Source organism: Apteryx mantelli, chromosome 5 (genome assembly GCF_036417845.1).
Source record: "Apteryx mantelli isolate bAptMan1 chromosome 5, bAptMan1.hap1, whole genome shotgun sequence".
NCBI classification, from domain to species: Eukaryota; Metazoa; Chordata; class Aves; order Apterygiformes; family Apterygidae; genus Apteryx; species Apteryx mantelli.
Genome location: NC_089982.1, coordinates 25,592,608 through 25,605,661, shown reverse-complemented (window position 1 = coordinate 25,605,661; position 13,054 = coordinate 25,592,608). Strand labels below are relative to the sequence as shown.

General features: G+C 42.8%; 1 protein-coding gene across 2 annotated transcripts in view; it reads left to right on the top strand.

Moving 5' to 3' along the window:
* Positions 1-3,877: 3,877 nt before the first annotated feature.
* TRPC3 (transient receptor potential cation channel subfamily C member 3) overlaps positions 3,878-13,054 on the top strand; it is a 49,508-nt gene continuing 40,331 nt past the window's right edge. For both annotated transcript variants that reach the window (XM_013951750.2, XM_067297674.1), the window contains exon 1: positions 3,878-4,253. In XM_013951750.2, coding sequence (XP_013807204.1) covers positions 4,030-4,253 — 224 coding nt within the window. In that variant the 5' untranslated portion in view covers positions 3,878-4,029. The remainder of the gene's footprint in view (positions 4,254-13,054) is intronic.

The window sequence follows — 13,054 nt, the reverse complement described above, 5'->3', positions numbered from 1 at the left end:
ATTCCATCAGAGAGTAGTTGACCCATATAAATAAATCCCTGTTTCAACCTAATTCTACCCTTGATAAAGCCTGCTTGGTGAAAAGAATGAGGGACTGTATTCTGGCTGCAGTTCCAACTCATATGTAAAATACTTACAACACTAAATTCATGCCCTAAACAAAAACACAAAGAATAACAAACAGCAGCTTTGGTAATATAATACTGTATCTGCTATGCTTCACTATTTGCTATAACTATGTCAGGCTTTTCTGTTCAGTCTCTTGTTCTTATAGTAGTATACCTTTCATTTTTTTAACCTTGCCTAAGCAATTTTTAGGAAGGTTTTTTTCTAAATTAAAATGACATCACTTCAAAACACTGTATATTCAAGTTAGTGCTCACAAAATGTACTAGATTGGCAGCCTTTGACAGCAACATCTTAAACTAGCTGAAAAAACAAGTAGCACAAACTTCCCCATACTGCTCTGCCTGGTATTTTAAACCTAATCTTCCTTTCTCACTCACTCTCTGATACAGTTTAGCTTTGTTGACATATCTCATACTTCGATGACATTAAATACATTTGAGAGGAATAATGATTTTGGAATACTGGCATTATTGACATTATAAATGTTTTCAAAAAGGTGTAAATGACTCATGACAAAAATCCCATTTCAAGAATGGTCAGCCATGCCCAGATTTTTGAAGGTACAAACAGCAATTACTTTTCAATTTTCACCTTCAGGTAACTCAGTGATGGCTGAAGTCTAATCAGACAAAGATTCTCATACCTCTATTCCGATACCCTGTTCTGACAGCCACCTGTTCCTTCAAACTGCGGTAAATTATCTATATATAATGTTATTATGATGACTTATGTGTTTTCCTACACATTTCAGTTGGGAATGCAAAATACTTCTAAAACTAAACCCATACAAATTACATTTGAGATGTGTAATGGATCCTTTTGTTGCCATCCTGGCTGTTTTTCAGGTAGGCTTTCCTTCAAATAACCAAAGGGAAAAATTCTGTTTTGGAAAGTTCAAATGCAAGCAAATGCTGGCCAAAACTGATTAGAAAGCAAGTAAAGCAGGAAGGGCAGGATGAAGAAGAGCATCTAATCTAAATGTACATTAGGAAGTATATATTTAAGTATGGTGGCTTTGGAACAGTATGATGAGAAAAGGATTTGGCCAATTTTTCTTACATTATCCTCTTCCTTCAGCATCAAGAAGGAATGCTCACCTCCACGAAAAACTTGACTGCCATTTCCCATCCAACCCAGGCAGTGAGGAGAACACAGCGATGGCAGTGAGAGAAATCAGACTTGTCAGAAGTCTGTGTATGTTGCTGGGGAACTATGTTGTAGGAACAGTGGCCTCCTATATAGTGTTTATAGTGCTATACTTTGACTTTAATAAGGTTTTTGCCACTGTCTCACATGGCATTCTCAGAAGCAAACTAAGGAAACAGTCCAAACAAAAGTTCCGTGGGATGAAATAAATAATGTACGATACAATAATGTAACTACTTGGAGAGCTGTTATCATTAATCTACTCCTCAAAATGGAAGGATGTGTCAAGAAGGCTTCCGCAGGGATGTCTCACAAGTCCAATATTATTTCGTGTTTTCCTTAGCGACTTGGATAATTGAATAGATAGTAGTTTTATGAACTTTTCTTGTAGAAACAGCAAAGCAAGCTCTATTTCATACTTAGACAATACCGAAATTATGAAAAATACAGCCCATAGAGCACCTGATTCAAATTAGTGATGAGAAGCACTACAGAAAAAGCAACAATATGAATTTCTTAAAACTAAGAACCAACATTAAAAAAACCTTTAATCTATTTCTGAAAGGAAAACAAACCTCAATATTCGGAAGCCTTGCTCTGAGCATAGATTTGGGAAACAGGAACATTTTTCATCTCGTTTCATCATAGTACCAGCTATACTTTTGTATTTTGTTCTCATGGGAAATTCTAGAGACAATCGAAAGTCCGTTCCTGTAGCCCACTGTAATAATAGAGGATTTTTTTGAAAAAGGAATACAATATGGGAGGTATCATTTTTTGAAGTCAAAGGGAACCTGCAAGAATACAAGGTTTAATGCTAACAGATTGCTGGTGGCTATGCTCTAAAATATGTAACAAACACTGATATGGTATGCATAATTAGGTTACACACCTAGACTGTCCTAAATGAATAACCCCAAGCAGCTCAAAGTTACAGTAGTTCACATTATATTAGTTTCTTAGAGAGCAAAATTTGTTCAACCATTTATGTAATTCTACTGAAGCTAAAAAGACTTTGCATGTGACAAGACATAAAAAACCACTTCCCTAAATAGTTAAAAATGCAAACTAATCAAGCCAACACAGACAAAACCCAGTTCTCTTCCCAAAGCTGTAGCAGCATAAATTATCTCTGCGCAACTCTTGGTTGTTTTTTCCTGTGCTTCATCAGTACAAATTTTGCATGTATGGGAAATAACATAAACAAGACTTGGCTGATACTGAAAACTGAATGTGCAACATGAGGTAATGAGCATTTTGTACTAAGAGACAACTTAATGTTGCTCAACAGTGAGAATTCTGTCTAAACAGTCATATTTGGATTTACAGCCCATCTTCTCTGAAATAATTGGAAAACTTGCATGAATTTCAATGGCAGCAGGATCTGAATTTTTGAATATGTATTCATGCAGTTTTATTGATTGCCACATTAAGCTTTGAAAAAGTTTAAAGCACAGGAAAAATGGCACCTCAGCAATATGTAGATAAAAGAATGCTTTATTGTATATATAAATCAACATATATAGTCTCTGTGCACCTAGTGTTCTGAATACTCTGTATAAAACCACATACATTCTGCCTTGATTTTAATGGGGTTGCAGTGCTGTGACAGAATAATTTTCCCTGTCGCATAATGCACTGAAAATCTCATAATAAGAAAAGATGTAATATGTCTCTGTGCAGCAAGAATATTTGTGACTGGTATCTGTAGAGTATAATTAGCTTTGATTACATGCAATAGGCATCTTTAACATCCTCCCACTGTTTTTAGTTTTACACCACGTAGAATTAAAACAGTCACTCTAGGATACAGACACAGAATATATTTGGAAAATCTAGACTTATTTTTATCACAGGTAAGCCAGTGCAAAATCTCAGTCTCTTTTCAAAATGCAGGAAATCTCACCTAAACTGTTTTCCACTGTTGGGCGAAAGATGTCAAAATAATGAGTGAGGTTTATGTGAATTTATCAGCCTGTGCATTGCCTTTGCTTCTGGGTCATTTTGGCAAAAACTACCTTGTCGGCAGCAGTCCTACTGTACTACTTCAACCAACAAACCCTGGCTTGCCTTGGACCTCAAACCGTGTCACGTCGGCGCGCCGCCGTTTCACCTGGCGCTGTGTGAAGGGCTAGGCACAGCCTTGCAGGGACTGTTACCCGGCGGCGACCTTCTGAGGGCTCTCTAAAGCAGCGGCGACAGTAACATTTGAAAATCACGCGTGGCAGAAGCGCGATTTACCTCGAGGAACCGCGCTGCCGGCGGCCGCTTGTAACGGCCGAGCGGTAACGGCTCTGTGGTAACGGCTCCCCGCGCGGCGCGCGCCGCCCCCGTGCCGCCCCCGCCCCCGCGCGGCCGTTGGGGAGGGGGCGGGGGGCGGTTCTGGCTTCGGCAGGTCGCGGAGAGGCGTCGGCTGCGGTGCGCGACTGCTGCTCTCCCTCAGTAACGATGCCGTCCTAGCGGGGGATGATGCCAGGGAGAGGAGAGGGGCAGAGCCGCCGCCGCCGCCTCGCTCGCCGGCACTTCCCGGCTGCCGCGGTCGGGCTGCGCATCGCCGCGCCTCCCCGACCGGCGGCAGGGGGAGAGGGCGGAGAGGTGGCGCCGCTTCTATGGTGAGAGGTTTGTCCCCGCCAGGTGCCCTGTCCCCCGCCGGGCAGGGCTTTCCTCCTCCTCCTGCCTCCTTCCCCGCCACGCACGCTGCCGGGCGAGGCCGGCCGGGAGCAGCCGCCGCCGCCGCCTGAGGGGACCCCGACCATGTCCAGCAAGAGCAGGAGGAGCAAGGAGCAGGGGAGAGTGACCTTCCCCCCGCAGCAGGAGGAGGAGGAGGAGGGGGCAGAGGAAGAGGAGCAGCAGCGCCGGCGCCGCGGCTGGAGAGGCGTCAATGGGGGGCTGGAGCCCCCTCCGCCACCGCTGAGAGCCGTTAAGACCCTGCGGGAGCCGTACGGCTACTACCCGCCGCCGCCCTTCGCCAGCACCATGTAAGCCGGGGCCGGGACCGGGGGGTGCTGGCCGGGGCCGGGGGTAGGAGGGTGCTGGCCGGCAACTTCTGCGGCGGAGGCGCAGGGGACCGGCCGCCGCATCCCCGCGAAGTTGGCGCTGGGCCCCGGGAGCCTGGCAGCAGCCGGGCGGGACTGACGCCGCGAGGGGCAGACGGGGCCGGTCTGCAGCGATGACAGCGTGGGCACTGGAGGAGAGTGCCTGCGGGCATGTAGCGCTGCTCCGCTCCCCTCCGCCCCAGCCCTTCGGCTTTGCTCCGTCTCGGCGAGGGCGGGCGGCGGCGGCTGCCCGTGGCACAGGCCGGGCAGGTGCTGGGGCCGGGCATCCGCTTGTTGCCAGAGTCGCCTCTGAAGCAAACGTTTGCAGAAGGGCGGCGCTGGCGCGGCTCCCGTTAACCGGCGGGGAGGGCAGCGAAGAGGCGCCCCGCGTTGGTGTCGCCGCCGCCCGCCCTCTTTCGCCGCTCCCGCGGGCGGCGGTGCCCCCCCGCCGCCGCCGCCCGCCGGGCGCGGCACCGCGGCGCCCCCTGGTGTCCGCGCCCGGGGCCGGGGCCGGGCGGGAGCGCGGCACACGCGGCCTCAGCGCCCCGCTCGCACAGCTGCGGCGCACCGCCGGCGCTGAGCTCGCTCCCTGTGTTGCGCGTCCTGCTTTGCGTTACTGGGGCTTTTCTTTTTCCTCTTTTCTTTTTTTTTCCCTAAACCGGTGACACAGTTTAAATCCCTTCCCGCCGCCAAACGCTTAGGAAACTTTGTTAGTTATTCGGGAAGAGCTTGGTGAAGTAGGTCGTTTGATATTCTGATGAGCACGTTGATTTACATTGACATCATGTGTATATTTTATAGTGTTTTTCCCTGAACTACCAGCATAGTTGCTGGGGAAAAAAAACCCTAATTATAGGCTCACCTAAGGTTTAGAGAGCCCACTACAGCCTTTTGTCCTGGCAATGCTAAAGCATCTTTTTTCTATCTTTTAAATAATCTAGATTGTGATAAAAGCAGACTCCCAATAGAAATCTAGGACAACTGTGCAGGAAAACATCAGTTTTTGCAATGTATCTTGTCAGTTTACATTCAAGGTGTCTTAGGAAGTGTCAGTTTGTTGTTTTCAAAGACATATTCACATGTATAAATACTGACTGTGGCTAGGACTTACTGCAAGAGAAGTAAATTCAGTTTTATGTATAGGGATGATAACTTTCTTGGCTCTGATTTACAGAATGTAGGCTCTTGGTGAATTATTCACTCATTTTTATAACATGTTGTAGTTTAGCGAGACTTCTCTCTGAGGATTACTTGAGTATTTTACACTTTCAGGATAATATTTAATTCTTAATTAAACATTTTAATTACCAAATGACAAACACTTTATTTTGAGTTTTAAAATAACATATTCAGCCTTTATAGAACAAGTCTTAATTAAAATCACCCTAGAGACAACTCTAAAGTACAGGAATAATTAGAGTAGCACTTAGAATTTGATAACCACAAATAAAAGTGGTTTCTACCATCCCAGTGCAGAAATGCTACACAAATATCCAGTACTCAGCAATTGAGACATCAAGGGAAGTAATATTTCACCTGTCTTTAGCTGTCTGAAAGTTACCCTTGTTTGCCTAGGCTCCCTCTGTAATCAATTGGATGAGAGAGAAAATAGCAATGGGCAAGTTGGCTTAGCCTTTCTTGAGGTGCCTATCCTTCCCCAGTCACCATACAAGGAGCCTAGAAAATTGGTTTAGACTTGGACACTTTACTTTTAGACAGCTGAAGCTAGCTCAGATAAATTGTAACCCATGAGACCTAAATTTCTGGATGTCTTGTAGGTTGGTGTCTCCATAGAACTGTTAGACTATTCCTTTCTTTAAGAAACGGTTACTTTGCCAACAGGGACTGACACTGGAGTCAAGTGTGCACAGCTATAGGCATTTCTACCTGGAGTGAGCTCCATCTGTTGGCATTACTTACTGGTATATAATTCTTGTGATCCTGTCCTGGGAATCTTTGTCACAGCAGTGATTGCAAGTGACCATCCTCTGGGCTGACAAAAGGGTTCCATTAATCAATATAATAGGAGCATATTGAAGCGCCAGGACATGGAGACGAAAGACCCACAACTGCCCTTTCCACTGTTACATGCCCTTGGTCATCCATGGTATAGCATCAGGCTTTTTTTTCTGGAGTAATTTTCTGTATTTGGTGCTAAAGGCTAAAATCATAACATCTGTTAATGAAATAAATACCAATATCTGCTTGCTAATAATGTGCTCAGACTGGCACACTTAACGCTTTAGTGTGCACAAAATGAGTATGAGAATCCTTGACTTGAAAAAATTTATGGTACAAATATTCAGTACTGACAAACAGTGCAAGGGGAAAGAGGCACAAGATGTGAAGTAGTTTGCCCAGGGAGGTATATTTTGTTGGTATTTGAAGTGTCTTCACTCTGAAAGCTGTAACCTATGTAAGGTAGCTGTCAACATACGGTTGGCTCCCTCCTGTGCCAAGTATTGCTGGAAAAAGTAATTAACCTCAGATTCCCACTAAGGCTGCAGCCTGCATGTAATACTTCCTCTTCAGAAGGTATCATATGTCCCAGTGAGAAAAATGTGGATAAAAATTATAAGTTAAATGTAGTAGGTGTTGGATGCCTGATTTCCTGAGGTTCTTTGAAAAAAAATAGTTTAGTTCCCCGGATCAGCGGAACTCCAGAACACAAATCAAGGACTGAGTGCAAAAAAGGCTTTAAAATTCTTTGTTGCTGCAGCCCTGGTAACTTGTCTCTTTCCTGGTGAGATCTGTTTGCCTTATTCTGTATGCATGTGTGCAGTCCCTGCATCAAAATATAGTCCCTTGATTTTCCTGGAATTCAGATGATTGGTATTTTCTATTGAGTTAGTGAAGAGTAATGGTAGGAAAAAGCTCTGCATAGTTTGTGGGGGAAAGGGAACAAGACTGAGTGTGAGCACATCCCCACCTGATATCTCATTGTGTTTTGTTCCATTTTCTGACTGCAGTTCTTTCCAAGTTCTGAGCCAGAACTTCTGCAAGCTGACATGAGGGCATTTTGGATGATGGATTATGTCATTTCAGAGCGGTGGGAGAGTATAGACCAGGGTCAGGCCTTGCAGCTGGCCTGATTTATGTTCTGCTGTTCAGCTGAATGAGCCTCCCTCTTCTGGCAAGTCCAGGCAATAGTTCGCAGAAGGGAGAAAGAAGCTCTCATTTAATATTCTTTGGTTTGGTGCAGGGATTACCAAATTGTGTGGAGCACATGTGCAAGCTTCTTTGAAGTGTGGTATGCAAACATATATAAACATGACACCACTTTTACTGGTGAAAAACAGAAACCTACCAAAAGCCTCCTCTGGTGCATGGCCTGGAGCAGAGCTTGGAGGGACGGCAAAGCCTTCATTCGAAAGGTGATGAAGCTGGAGGGACTGCCTGCTAGCACTGCCTGTGGCCCTGCACAGAGCCAGGAGCTGCTAGCTCACATGGCACAACACAGTCTTTTTCTGTGATGGTAACAAAGTAAACAGCTTTGAGATCCCTTAGTTTAAGAGATCTCAGGAGTCATGAGCTGAAAGGCTGCTGATATTTATGTGCATGTCTAAGCACTTGCTTTTGGGAGCAAGTCAATTATCATTCTTTAGATTTTAAAACTGGAACCTCAGAGGTTACTTTTGGCAGAACATGAAGCAGACTCTGCGTCTCCTGTGCCACAGATTCCAGTGTTGTTGCTTTTAAGTGTGTGTGTGCATCCCTGTTTTGGTGATATACTCGCCTGAGCTCTCTGTAATCACAGGACTGCATTCCCTTTTCAGGGTTAGAATAGAATCAAGATTGCTAACATTGTACTGAAGTTTAGCAGCAGGATATTCTACTTATGAACTGATGACATCTTTTCTTGCATTTACTAGTTCGGAGAGAGTAACAGCCAGTTCTTCAGTACAAATGTTAGAAAACTGTTCTAGGGGTCTGGGAAGGCCCAGAATGAGTTTTCTATTTCCCCCACTTCTCTCCCTTTTTTAAATGGCTTGTGCAGTCTGCACAGTTAAAAATAGACTTAAGAAGCAAGATTATAAAGCTTTTGAATTGCCGTTGATGAGATAATGAACAGCACAACACAAGGAATTTTCAGGTCAACTATTTATCCCAGATCTCTGTCCTTTTGCTACAACTCTGAAAGTTTGAACATCAACAGGAATGGGTAAATTCAGAGTAGAAATCTGGAATTGAAATAATCCAGTGTAGAAGCTGAGGAATCATAAAGTTTGCTCTAGTCCTTTGCAGTTGTTGTGCTGCTGAAGTTTCTAGCATCCCACATACAAATAACTCTGTGTCCAAAGAAAAAAATCAATTTCAGGAACAGGCTGCAGTGTTCAGGCAACACTACAGTGCAATATAATGTCATAGTGAATGTTATGAATGCAAACCACAATAGACAAAGTGGCCATTGCTTGCTTAGTGAAAAAATATTTATTTTATATTTTTTAATTACACATATGAAGGGTCAAACATTTTAGGCAAAAATATTTAAGATAAATAGAAATATGATTATAATGTAGGATAGGTTTTGTGTCTTACGACACTAACTGGTATAAAATGAACCAATTGGGTGTTCAGAGTGTACATATCACTGCCCTGTATGAAATGTTTCTCATTTGGTAAGGCTCTTGAAAGGCTGTATACCCTTTAGGAGTCATGGCAAGAGTCCTGCTGCAAACCAGAAACAGAGATGTACTGTCCCAGTTTCATATTATTCAGGAAGGGCGCAGCCATGGGTTATGCCATGAAATTGGAGAAACACACTTTCCCTTATATAGATGAAGCTTCAACCACAACCTGGCACTGGTGTTAAAAACATAACATACAAACAGGAGTTTAGCGGTATTGCATTGGCTGCGATAGGTGTGAACAGGGAGAATATAGCATGTCTCTGAATATCAGTTTCATTTGTGCTTTCAGTGAATGGTTTATCTGCTTTATTTGTGTTTCCTGTTTATAGCTAAGAGACTCTAAGTTTTGTTGAAAGGGACAGGCAGCAGAAGAGAGAGCTACCTCTTTGCCTATCTGTGGCTGCAGCATTCTGGACCCGGGGCCAGGGGACTGCTGAAAGGAAACGGAAATCAGTGCTTCCCAGGGAGTGGCAGAGCATGCTGAGAGCAGAGACGCTTCCATGGTGCAGGGTGAGATGGGTAGTAGCCCGATGTCCTGGAAGGAGTGTGCTGCATGTGGGAAGCAGCCCCTTTTGTGTAGAAGTCTGCTGAGCATAGCCTGAGCCTCCTTGGCAGCTGGGAGCAGACCCGGAGGAGCGCAAAGGGGTCTCTCCTAAGGCACGCAGAGAGGACTGTGCTGGAGGAGGTTCAACTGGGAAGCTGTAAAAGTTGCTTGACTGAAAAGCGTGACTGGGAGAAAGGACTGCCCTGCAAAGACCAAGGTCTAGGGAGGGACTTGTTTTTGTACCTTTTATTTTAACCAGTCTTACACAGCAGGTCGGAGTTTCCTCTTTTTAAAGTTAATATGTTTCCATGTGTTATGTTTGTGTTCTTATGAAGCCTTGTCTTTAAAGATTGAGAGTCTCTGTGGGTGTCCTTACTTTTAGGATAAAATGGGACAACTGTACCATCAGGCGTTAGCTGACTTAAGGTCTTGCACATCTTGGTTAATTGTTAATCATCTTGTAGTGAGTTATGCTCCTTTAAGGCGATCACTGAAGTTATTGAGAGTTTTTCTAAGTAGGAAGCGTGGGACTAGACTTAAGCTGGCGAAGGAATGATGGTAGCAGTATAGTTACGGAAATAAGACTTGTAAATTGGGAACATTTTTGTTTTATTGTGATCATTAACAGGTGCTATTGAATTAGTGATTCTGAAGGTTGTTGTACAGTTTCAGAAATTCTTCCTTTCTGCCAGTGAAGCTCTTCAGTTCCTCAAAACAACTAACTGGAACACACTTATGGCCAAGTGAACATGTTAAGATGTTGTAGAACCGGTGTACTTCAGTTAACAGGAATGCTTTTCCCCAGTTCCATCCTTCTTGTTTATGCTGAGCAGCAAACAGGGGCTTGAGGCTTTATAGGTCCCCTGGCCATTTTTTGTGCTGTGGGGAATGGGAACAATTAGTCATGGGCAAAATGGAGGGGCTCTGCTGCTGCTCCATGCCAGCAGACGGGACCTGGGCTCTGTCCTTCTTACCTCCCTACAGACGAAGTAGCTTATTTACTCAACCTGTATACTGGAACTAGTCTTCACTTAATGTTGCAGTGCATCTCTGTTTAAGAATTAACATATAATAATTGGACATTTTTCTTGCTCAATGTTCATGTGGATTTTTTTACCATGAGCTCTAGAGATTCTAAATTTTCTGTCCTCTTTCAACTATTGGGAACAGGTGGGAAGAAGAATATCACAATTTCCATCTCTCCCTCTCTCTTTTTAAATAAGTAGTCAATGCCTTACAGAGAAGAGGTTGAGAAAGTAAACTTTAAAGTCTCTGAGAACTAGAGCACAAGTAATTAATACACATTTAGTTCTGTTTTTAATCATATTTTTAAGCCAATGTAATGATATCTAGAGATGTGTCCTGAGATTCTGTGTTTTGATTACTTCATTTGGCAAATACAGCATATTAGATGTGTTGAAAATAGATAAAAAGTTAAAACTAAAATTTTAACTGTTCAGACCATTTTCTCGATGTCTTGGGATAGCTTAAAAGTGTGACTATTAGATATAAGAATGCGAGAGTGGACAATGGAATAGGAGACCCTGTACCTGATCCTTCCTGCATGCAACATTGACCAGAGCTTCACTGGCATCCAGAAGGTCTTTGAATTTGCTGAGGGAAGAGGGGAAAAAGACAGTGGGGAGGTACGAATGAACCTGACAGTCTGCTGGCTGTGTGGTGCTGTGCAATATTTCTTGCTCTTTATTTTTCAGAAGGCCTTGACAATATTTTAGTCAATAAAATACCAAGCAACTTTCATCTTACTTTGAAGAGATATTGCAGTCACTTCAAATATGTCATTTCTGTCACAAGATTTGTAGCTAAGAAGATCTTCCTTTTCAGGAAGATATTCCCGCGCAACACCTTTGGAAAGATGCATCTTTTTTTACAGCAGTCAGATGAGTCACCTGAGTCAGAGAGTGGGTCTTGAAAGTGATAGGTAAAACAGAAAATAAAGTGTCATATTTATAATTGTATTGAAAAATTACACTGAATATTTTGGGGAAAATGTGTTGCTATATATTTCATAAAAGATAAATGAGATTCAGGGTAACTTTAGAATCTTCTTAAATCAAGAAGTCAACATAAGTTAATCTTTTCTCTGTCTTTTTACTTGTTTTAATATACTTACGGAATTTTTTCTAACCATATAATATTATGATAAAGAGCTGCATTTCCATAGCTGTGTGTTTTTTAGATGTGGAGGAAGACTAGAAAGCTAACAGCATAGCAGATGATAAGATCTGGTGTAAAAGGTAACGATGAAAACACTATTTCTGGTTCTACTTGTGATTTCATTGGGAGATATGGTAGTAGCATACTGTGACTGTTCACCACATGCACTCTGTGCTCAAATCTTTATATCCGAGGAGTCTCAAATGTGCAATATGACTGAGCTTTAGATATTAAATCAATTCAGTCTTTAACACAGAGTCACAAATCCTCTCTGTAATGCAGCCTTTTTCATAGCCATAAGGAAAGCGGATCAGGAGTGAATAAGAATGGATCTAGCTTATTTGGGAAAGCAGTTTTGACACATATTTCCAAAAGTAAATACCAGTTAGCAGTGCTACCCAGGTCATTTCTGGCAGTCCAGAAATACTGATCACACTTGAAAATTTAAATAAGGTCAAATGCTTTCATCCCAGGAGAGGCCTACCCTTGGTAATGAGTATTATAATCTCACCACTTGGTCTGCAATGAAACTGCCCATTTGTGTTAACTGAAATGTTTGGAGTGTGGACTAGCTTTTATGATGCCAGTAGCTTTCATAAAGTGATTAAGATTTTATGTTTTGCTAAATTTATTACAGCTGATGTGGAGAGCTGGAAGGCCAGACACATTCTTACCACCTGAATGGCATTAGTTATGCACAATGAAAACCATTAGAGCTGCCAGTGCTGCATATAGAGAAATTCAGTGATGTCAACAGGCATATTTTGTGCAGTGGTAATATAGATAAGCTCACTGTTGAAAAAACACACAGAAAATAAAAAATTGTGTTCAAGAGAAGGTTGCTCAAGTTGCAGATCTGAACCCATAGGAATTAGGGTATGCCACTATTAAAGCTGCTTATGCAGCTTCCACTATGTCCTCTTGAATGTGCAGTCTTTATGTGCATGTGTCCTTTTTTTCCCTTGTTTCACTCCTTTTTACAGACTGACAGGATTCGCTTAAAAAGGACTTTTTAATATTTTCTTTTGTCCTCAATGTTCATTATGTGGACCTACCTCCATTTAGCATACATCACTCAGCCTGTGCACTGAGGTTGGAAGGAATAATTTCCTCTTCAGTTTTTCTGTGTTACTGTTTACTGTTATATTGGAATTTTTCACTGAGGAGGATGAATTCATTTTCACAATGCTCCTATAAAATGGGAGACAATTATTCTTTCTTTATAGATGATAAACAGAGGCACAGAGGATTTAAGGCCCAGATTTGATATCTATAAGGCCTGTTTGTCTCAGAGTGTGTAGCCTATGTATAGAGTCATATGTATTCAAAGCACACTCCTCCATTAACTCAGATATTGTTTATCAGCAGCATGGTGCCTCTCTGTCCATCAA